This window comes from Anopheles merus, unplaced genomic scaffold (genome assembly GCF_017562075.2).
Source record: "Anopheles merus strain MAF unplaced genomic scaffold, AmerM5.1 LNR4000313, whole genome shotgun sequence".
Classification (NCBI taxonomy): domain Eukaryota; kingdom Metazoa; phylum Arthropoda; class Insecta; order Diptera; family Culicidae; genus Anopheles; species Anopheles merus.
This window is the reverse complement of record NW_024427893.1, coordinates 31,033-40,966: the sequence shown is the minus strand read 5'-3', so window position 1 is coordinate 40,966 and position 9,934 is coordinate 31,033. Positions and strand designations below refer to the sequence as shown.

General features: G+C 40.9%; 2 protein-coding genes across 5 annotated transcripts; one reads left to right on the top strand and one right to left on the bottom strand.

Moving 5' to 3' along the window:
• Positions 1–1,621: 1,621 nt before the first annotated feature.
• On the bottom strand, positions 1,622–3,506 carry LOC121602137 (uncharacterized protein K02A2.6-like). The gene is made up of 2 exons (XM_041930902.1): positions 2,745–3,506; positions 1,622–2,398 (listed from the first exon to the last, which is right to left on the bottom strand). Exons 1-2 carry the CDS (start codon positions 3,504–3,506, stop codon positions 1,622–1,624), a joined length of 1,539 nt encoding a protein of 512 aa, XP_041786836.1.
• Positions 3,507–6,078: 2,572 nt separating this feature from the next.
• On the top strand, positions 6,079–8,965 carry LOC121602135 (GRIP and coiled-coil domain-containing protein 1-like). 4 transcript variants are annotated; one of them, XM_041930897.1, is made up of 3 exons: positions 6,079–6,173; positions 6,572–6,735; positions 6,824–8,965. In XM_041930897.1, exons 2-3 carry the CDS (start codon positions 6,636–6,638, stop codon positions 8,707–8,709), a joined length of 1,986 nt encoding a protein of 661 aa, XP_041786831.1. In that variant the 5' UTR covers positions 6,079–6,173; positions 6,572–6,635; the 3' UTR covers positions 8,710–8,965. The 4 variants fall into 4 exon arrangements, with proteins under 4 accessions (XP_041786831.1, XP_041786834.1, XP_041786830.1 ...); XM_041930900.1 differs by having other exon boundaries at positions 6,164–6,229; XM_041930896.1 differs by having other exon boundaries at positions 6,167–6,249.
• The last annotated feature ends 969 nt before the right edge of the window (positions 8,966–9,934 follow it).

Below are 9,934 nucleotides of genomic sequence, written 5' to 3'. Positions count from 1 at the left end.
TATTCATGAGTTTAATACCATTCGCCTCACAAAACTCCTTCCATTCCGTACATTCTTTGCTAAGTTGTGGCGCGTTGTCAGCTTTCAGTGCAATTGGAATGCCGTATCGACTAAACATTGTTGAAAGTTCTTTTATAACATCGCTGGTAGTTGTGGTTTCCATTTCACACACTTCCATGAATCGGCTGTAGCAATCGATTACTACTAGGAGATGTTGTCCTTCTGGGAGAGGACCGAGAAAATCTAAGGCAATTGTGTGCCAAGGAGAAACAGGTAATTTACTTCGTTGTAAGGGTTCTGGAGGTGCTGGTGCCCCTACAAGTGTACAGCCTCGGCAATTCTTAACAAATTGTTCCACCTGTCCATCCATCTTTGGCCACCAAACATGAGATCTTAGATGATTTTTCATCATAGTGATGCCTGGGTGTCCCTCATGGCCCGTTTTCAGCACATTATCCCTTAAAGCTAATGGTACGACAATCCGATCTCCTCTAAGAAGAACTCCTCCTAGTTCACATAATTCATTGGCAACCACACGGTACTCGATAGGTAGCTCTTGTGTTTTTCCCGTGTTCAAAACGTTAATACTTCTTGAATTTCTACGTCTTGTCTACTTTCTGTTTCTATATCACGCCAGTCAACGCTGAAGAATTTGCCGCATGAGTAGCCACTTCTCTTACGAATATTTCTTCTGATGGATCGAATGGTATCGCATTTTATACTGGAAGCCGAGATAATGCATCAGCTACATATCTTTCCCTGACATAAACACGATCCTATAGTCGAATGCTTGTAAACGCAATACCCATCTTTCTATGCGCGCACACGGTTTTGATCTTTTCGAGAAGAGATAGTTTAATGCCTTACAATCCGTGAATATGTCAAATTATTTTCCTAGTAAATAATATTGGAAACGTTCAACGCCCCAAAACAACACCTAGTGCTTCCTTTTCAGTCTGGCAGTAACGATGTTCTGTGTCCGTTATGCTTTGGAAGCGAAGCTGATAACACGATGTTTGTCACTATTATCGAACTGAATAAGGATAGCGCCCAATCCATGCGGACTAGCGTCGGTCATTATGGCAGTTCGGTCCTCGACTTTATAAAATCCCAAGTAATCAATATTCCCCATTGCTTTCTTTATGGCATTGAATGCTTTTGCGTGTTCTTCTGTCCATCCAAATCTGTGTCCTTATGTAGCAATCGCCGTAAAGGTTCATCGAGGGTGGCTAGCATCGGTACGAACTTATTCATGTAATTTGCCAACCCAAGAAAACTACGAACTTCTGTTTCACATCGCGGTTCACGGAACGATAGAATAGTTTCAATTTTGTTTCTTGATGGCATAATTCCCTCTTGATTAAGACTGTGTCCTAAAAATTCTATCTCCGATACTCGCAATTGGCATTTCTCCCAGTTCAATTATATTCCACGGTTTTTTTAATCGACTTAGAACCTGCATATGATAGAAAAGACCCATTTATTCAATAAATTTGTTACATTCAATTCAATTCAAACATTCCATTACCTTATTCAACCGTTCATCATGCTCCTGCAAATTTTGACCTTCAATTAGCACGTCATCGAGATACCAATTGTTCCTTCGCAACCAGATAGAGTCTCATCCATCGCCTTTTGAAATAACTCTGGAGCAGTCCCCAAACCGAACGGCAGCCGCTTGAAACGGTACAACCCTCGTCGGGTTATGAAAGTTGTCTCGCGAATCCTCGTCTAATTCGATCTGAAGAAATGCTTCCTTAATATCAAGTTTACTCCACAGCTGTCCGCGTCCTAATTTCGCCAAAAAATCGTCCACCGAAGGCATTGGATGATGTTCCCTTAATACCGCTTCATTGACTCTTCTGAGGTCAAGACACAAACGAGGCTCTCCGTTTGACTTTCCCACTACGACCAATGGCGAAACCCATGTCGTCGGGCCTGTCTTTATCTCGATTATATCCCTTTTTAACAATCCATCTAACTTCCGATCTACTGACTCCTCCAAAGGTATCGGAATTCGTCGCATTGGCTGATAGACCGGGATGATCTGTGGATTCATCTTGATTTTTGCTGTTATGCCCTTCATTTTTGGAAACGGATCTACTTGCACTCTGTTTATGTCTAGCCCGACTTTCAAAATACCTAGTTGCTTAGCCGTCTTGTCACCCAGTAAGCAACGTTGTCCTTTTTCTACCACAAAAAACTCCGCTTGAATGCGTTGGCCCCCTACAGCAACCTCCGCAACAAAAGTGCCTAATATTGTGAATGGTTTTTTGCTTCCGTATGCCCTCAAGATCTTCGAACTTCCTTTCGTTGATGAAACTACCGCTATGTTCCGATTTTTTATTTTCTCCCACATTTCACTAGGAATTAAATTGGCATCAGCGCCTGAATCGACCATCTGTTGTGGAGACGGACAGCGTCGCGCAACATTGTGGCTCTAGGTTGTTCGCAGAGTGCGACAGCCCTGGACGTCACCCGAGCTGTCCGTCGAGGGCGACCGTGTGACGGAGCGAAAGGGCCGCGCCATCGCGGCTAGGGCACGACGGCCGTTCACCCGGGGCATTCGGTTCTCGGGTGATCAACGAGTGCGGTAACCGTCACGCGGCTGCGCCGAGGTTTTTACGTTTCAACAAATATTTAATGTGTTAGGAATAAAGTTTGCATGTTTCGTTTGTAACTTTTTAGTTGTGCTTAGTTCAGTGGTTTATTCAAATAAGTGAACGGACATCCGAACACAACACCATCATTTCAAGAGAAACTCCTCCAAGCATACAAGATATTACGTTTGACTCATTCCCTGAATAGAATGCATAATACACTTTCGAACTATGTGTTTCCTCCTCAGTTTTCGGTTGTTTTGCCTCTGATGATTCGTCAATTGCTCTTATTTGACATTTAGTCGGACCCTTCTCCATAAACTTTCGGCACATTTGTTCAAAATGACCAAGTTTCTTACAATTTCTACATTCCTTCCCGCGAGCAGGGCAATTGAAAGATGCCGCAAAGTGTCCTACACGTACGCAATTGAAACAAGCCTTTTCATTACGCCTGTTTTCAACTTGTCTGGATCCCTTGTATTCCGCTCTGGGATTTCCTTTTCTTCCGCCGTGCTCGATTTTAAACACTTTTTCAGATGATGGTCCAGCTGCCATTTCAGCTATTTGATTATCTATGCTCTCTTGCGCAACTCCCATGTCTTCGATTTCCGAAAACTTCAAATTTTTCTGCAAAATTTTCCGTCGGACTTCATTGGAAGAACATCTTTCAACTACTGCATCTGTTAAGTATATGTCCCGCAGTGTTGAGGCTACTTCTTTACTGTACTTGTCAAATCCACACTGAGATGCCTGTTGTTTTAAACGAATCAAATATTCCGCAAAACGTTCACCTGGTTTTTGTTTCATCATTCGCAGGTTGCGTCTCTCCATTGTAGCTTGATACTGCGGTCCGAAAAACTCATCCAGTTTTTCAACTGCCTGGTCATACCAGCGCGGTTTCAACATTACCAAAGACACATGATCATGATCTTTTAATTTTTAAACACTCTCTGTAGTGCCGGTCCTCCGAGATGTAGTAGTTTTGCTTTTTTCTCCGTTTGGTCCGTTACGTTGTACGCTGCAAAGTAGCATTCCAACGCTTCCTTCCAAATTTTCCATTCTGTTGCAAGTTTAGCAGTTTCGATTTTATCGCACAGGAACATTGGTACTGGTCGCATTTCTTGCATCTAAAAGAACAAAAACAAATAAAAACACAAAACTAAATAAATCTTGTGTTCATCAACCAGAAACTTAGTTACTGGTGTCCAGATCAGTCTTAACATCAACTGTTAAATCAATCTGCAACCACAAATATCTTTCCTCTTCTCGAGTGCTATCAACTCTAATCATTCTATAACCCACATATTCCTAAGATTCTATCCATCGTCTCTGTATTTCCTGAGAAAACTTCCCGAACATTCCCGAAATTACCGTAGCATGGAGAAATTTACTATCAATTTCTAACACTGGGAATAGCCTTTTTTTTTAGCTCCTTGCGCCTGTAATAAACATGGAGAATTCTTTTACAATTCTCGCACCTATGCTGGAGAAATGCATTCATTTCTGCCAACCTCCTTTTTTTCATGGAGAATTCTCTTACAATTCACGCATTTTTCTGGAGAAATCCATTGACTTCCGCCAACCTCCGTTTTCAAACCATGGAGAATTCTCTTACAATTCTCGCTCTTGTCCTGGAGAAATCAAATGATTTCCGCCAACCTTCTTTGCACAAACATGGAGAATTCTGAACCAATTCTCGCACTACTTGTGGAGAAATCCATTGATTTCCGCCAACCTCCTTTGAGCAACCCTGGAGAATTCTAATTCAATTCTCGCACATTTCCTGGAAAACTATTAGTTTTCGCCACTTCATGTTGGTAAAAATGACGCTTTACCTAATGATGCTGCTCATTTTAACTTTTCACAATAGAATAATCCATATTATTCCAACCTTTCCACGATGGGTTCGATGACATTTAGTGTGTTAGCGAAAACGACGCTTCACATAACCACACTTTTTTCCCGCTTATTGTTCCAAACTTGTCCATTACGATAAGACTTGACTGTGACCTCTGACTTACCCTCGACCCAGACCCCGTTAACGGACACACAGTCTTCAACAACCAACGTTTCTGACTCTGCACATCCGACTATACAAACTGTCCCTGTGCGTTCAAGGTGATCCAGTCGTCGACATCTACTGAGTGTGCCACCTTTGAGGGGACTTCCGGTTCGTCAGGCTTGACAGCGGATTCTGGACTTCGTCGATCAACAAGAACCATCAAACCTCCTCAACGATTGGATCTGTAGCAGAGCGGAAGTAGGTGCTTTATTTCCGGGGGAAGAGCTGTTATATACAACATTGACAGCTATGGCATGTTGGCAGCTCTGCCACTGCTCGAACGAGCAGCACTGCTCGAAACAGGAAGGGAGCGAATGAAATGTCATGCATACAAGGAACTGAATAAAGAAAACGCGTGTAACATTTGTACTGCATCAAAAATACAATAAAACACAAATTGCACGTAGTAACAAAGCAATCTTTTTTATTTGCTATGCTTTATGTGCGGAAACCATTGGTTAACGGTTTTAAAATGACGTAAAGTCCCTCAACTATGGCGACCCCCCAAAAGCCCTTATCCACCAACTGATATTTTTAACCCACCTTGATGTAAACCTTAGGCGGCGCTCTAGCAGCAATCGAACACGACATCCGACACGAACAAACCCATATAACCATATGGAGGTGCACTGTCAGACACAAACAAACAAGACAAACATCGAGTCGAACATGTCAGTTGATTCTGTCTTTGATGTTCGATACCCACCTGTGCTATGAATACCTTGGCTGTCAAACGCTTCTCAGCTACAGTAGATAGAATTCAATTCGGGTCAATTTCAAGTTTGTTTTCGTATTTTGTTTCGTTTTATTCTTAAAATTCGCCTGCAAAATATTTTAAATATCTATCAATAATATTTGCAATGCTTCACAATCAATTTTAACATCAAATATACAGGTTTGAAACGTATTAAACTATTGCGTGTACATAATGCATGTGTGTGCACTGTATGTGTTTCGCATGGACCATTGTTTACATTTTTCAATATTAAATTTGAATGATTTTTATGTATTATTGATGTGAATAACTAGCAAATTATTTGTTGAATCTTCCCCCTGCAGATGGATATTCATTTTAACTATGAAAATGCTTCATTTTCGAGATAAAAAGATTATTTCGAGATAAAAAGAAGGCGTATTGCAGTGCATCATGACAGGTCTGTAAGACATCGAACAGCTGACAGAGCACCTATCGAACAGAGTCGTGTTTGTTTGTTTCGTTCGATTGGTCCCAGAGCGCCGCCTTACCCGGCGCTCTAGCACCAATCGAACACGACATCGAACATGAAAAATGTATGAGATTTGACATGTTTGTTTTGGTATTTTGTTTGTATCTGACAGTGCACCTGCATATGATTATAAGGGTTTGTTCGTGTCGGATGTCGTGTTCGATTGGTGCCAGAGCGCAGCTTTAGATGATATCAGTACAGGCGGTCCCCGAGATACACAGTACCTTTTATACGTGGATTTAGAGATACGTGGTGATCTAAATTTGGCAGTTCTTTGAACAAATGGTACTTATTTGACACATCCATTGTGAAATACCAAATAACCTCCGTGTTGATCGAAAGTAAAATACCATTTCAAAAGGTTTAAAATTGTTCAATTCGGTAGAAACATATCTAATAATCATTTTGGTGGCTAAAACCACCCCCTAGTTGCAAAATTGCACGAAAATTAGTGATATTTCGGCTGGAAATCACGAGATTCGACTTACGCGGAAATTCGAGATAAGCGGTATTTTTCGGCCTTTTCGGTCCCCATTAACCATGTATCTCTGGGACCGCCTGTAATTAAAGTTATGAAGTGTGAAGTTTATTTTATTTTTATTTGTGTATTATAGGTTTAAACAAACTTGCTTTATTTCGTGAAATAGTAAACGTTGCAATTTTGTTTGATTATTCCTAAATAGATATTGTTTCTAAGTACTGCATCTCGTTTAGCTGTTCTGTGTTCCGGAGAAAAATATTTACATCATGGAAAAGAGGAAGCACGAATCAAACAAATTAAAAGAATATGAATCCATCATTAGCTCTCAGAAAGAACACATTAATCGCTATGAAAATCGGCTAAAGGGTATGTAGTTATTGAAGTAAACCTTATGTACTGTAACCCAACAGCAATGGCTTGGTATTTAATCGATCAAAAATGATATATTTTTTAGATATTATCGTGGCGTATAAAGGTATTGCCAAAGAAAAAGTAGCATTAGAAGAAACCTTAAAAGCACTTCAAAAAGTAAATGATGGCAAGGAGGCTATCTTGGATAATGGACTTCATGAATCTTCTGAGGCAGTTTTAGCATCTGGATCGGTTGAAGGACAACTACAAACACTAATGAACAATCTCACCATTATCACAGCAGAACGCAACCGGATCGAGGAAGTGTCAAAATATGAAAGAAATCAACTTCGCCAAAAACTGGAAAACAAGGATTCCATTATAGAAGAACTGTCGCGACGTATTAAAGATTTCGAATCCCAATCTCAATTCGAGATGAGCAGTTTCAATCCCAATACGCTTGTAGACTACGGACCGAGGATTGGACCGTCTGAAGATCAATCTGTGAAAATACGGGAGTTGAAGAAATTACTAGATGACGAGCGTAATCTAAACGAGCAATTAGAGCTACAACTTGGAAATTTGAAGACTCAGTTTATGGTTATTGCTCCGGACCGACAGACCGTTTCAAAAAAACTTGTTGATGCAAAGAAAACAAAATCAACAGACTGCGATTCAAAAGGATATAATAATAGTTCAATCAACTTAAAAGAATCTTTGCGTGAGTTGCAAGATGAAATGAACCATCTAAAGAAACAGTATGCAATTGCTGTAGCAGAAGAAAAGCAACGTGTCCGTCTGGCAGAAGAAAACAGCAAACGTTTGAGAGAAATACACGAGGAGCGTGTAGCTAACTTTGAATCCCGCATCAAAGAACTTAGTGAAATGGTAGGTAGATACGATCGTATAAAAGAGCAGGATAAAGTATACATTTTGCAATTAAAAACTGCAATTGCGAACTTAAAAACAAAGCGAGTGGAAGAAAACAATGATTCACCTCAATACGATCGGGAATCCATAGAGGACGGTTATGGTGCAGGACACTTATTGCTAGAAAATCATTCCATAGGAGGTATTACAGAGAGGAAAGAGGATTTTAGTTTTTTATCTGAGATAGCATCACAAGATCAACATGCAGATGAAAAGAACGAATTAAAAATGTATAAACGGCGTTACGAGCAAGCACTGGATGAAAATCAACGACTGAAAAAAGATCTTCTTTTGTGTCAAGAAAATGTTTCGCAACTAAAACAAAAAATTGATGTTCAAAAACAATCAACAGCTCAGCTAGAATTCGATTTACAACAAAAAATAACAGATCAACAGATAGCTCTTAAAAATGATTCCGTCAAACATACCGAAGCGTTGATAGCATTGCAAGCATCATTCGAGAGAAAAATCACACATCTTCAAGATTCATTACAAAATCAACGCGAACGTTCGCTAGCGGTAATGGATGAGAAAGAGGAAGAAATTAGAACTCTTCGAACCTCTCTTGAAATACTTTCAATTTCTTCGGCTTCTGCTACAAAAGAGTTTCATAACGATACGATAGGCAATCTACTAGTTGATCGTTCGGATAGTAATGCCGAACCATCATTGATGATGGTAACATCGCTTCAATCGTTATCTGAGGATCATCAGCATTTGATTCACTATGCACAAGAAATTGCACGAATGAATCTAGAGATCAGTGCTCTAAGAACTTCAAAAAACTCGTCAGAAGCCTCGTTGCGCAAACTTGCCCAAGAAAAGGTAATGATTGAAGAAACTTACAAAACTCAAATATTGGCAATGGAAAAAGAGATGGAACGTTTACGAAGGAATCGACAATTAGAAGGATCAAATTTGGAATATTTAAAAAATGTGGTTCTAAGTTTTTTATTATCAAAGGATACTGAATGCAAGAAACATATGACCAATGCAATAGCTGCAGTTTTAAAGTTCGATGAATATGAAGTGAAAGCCGTAAATAATATCAACTATTGATTATGCTGTTAAGGGAAAGCGGGGCAAAATGGGGATGTTAAGCAGTTTACTGAATATTCCTTTGAATATGCCACAAAACACAATTTTTCTTTCATTATTGCATGCATCCAGCCTTTATGGATTAAAAATGCCAAATCGAATGAAAACAACTTAAAATCATGAAAAAAATGTAAAATAAAATTTGATGTTTTAAGAAAAGGTGATGTCCGTCGATTGGGCCAACGAAATCGACGTGTAGTCGTTGCCACAGCCGGTCCGGGAGATGCCATGATTCCAGGGTTGCTTTCTTCGGAGCCTTCGCTGCTTCAGCACATGCATTGCACTGACGAACGAATTGCGCCACATCGTCGTCGACATTCGGCCAGTAAATGTAGCTGCGAGCCAGAGACTTCATCCGCTCTATTCTTGGGTGTCCACGATGTAGCTGGCGGACGATTCGCTTCCGGAATTATGATGGAACGACGATTCGATCGCCGAACATGACGCAGTTATCGACGACTTGAAGTCCCTCACGTCTGACGAAGAACTTCTTCACATCAGGATCGGTGATTAGCTTCACGCTCGCTGGCCATCCTTCATTGAGGTAACTAATCACTTGTTGCAGAACAGCATCCTTACGAGTCCTAGCTACAATCATGACAGCGCCAAGACCATACTTCCATGCGTCTGCCGCGACGATGATCTCCTTAGATGGGTCAAAGTGAGTAAGCAACAGGTCGGAGATTAAATGGTCTTGAACTGCTTAAAATATTTCTGTATCTCTTTAGTCCAGTTCCAGCGAGCATCCTTTTTTAGCTGGTCATCCAGGGGAGCTCTGAGGTGCATCATCTGCGGAACGAATCGACCATAACAGTTGATAGCTCCGAGATATGAGTAAAGTTGCTTCACGTTCTTCGGGGGTGGCATCTTGGCAATGGCTTCTGTTTTGGACGAGCCAGGCCGAACACCTTCCTTGTCCACGATCAATCCAAGAAAACCGCTCTGGGGAAGCGCGAAACGACATTTTCAAGACGTAAATGGAAACCATACTCACGGACGCGTTCTAGAACAGCATAGAGGATACCATCGTGCTCCTCTTTGGTGCGACCAGCAATTAAGATATCATCAAGGTAGGGTGCCAGAAATGCCAGCCACCATGCTGCCAATAATGCGTTGGAAAGCGCCAGGTGCCGACTTGACTCCGGGAGGAAGTCGGTTGTATTGGAAAAGGCCGCGATGTGTGTTC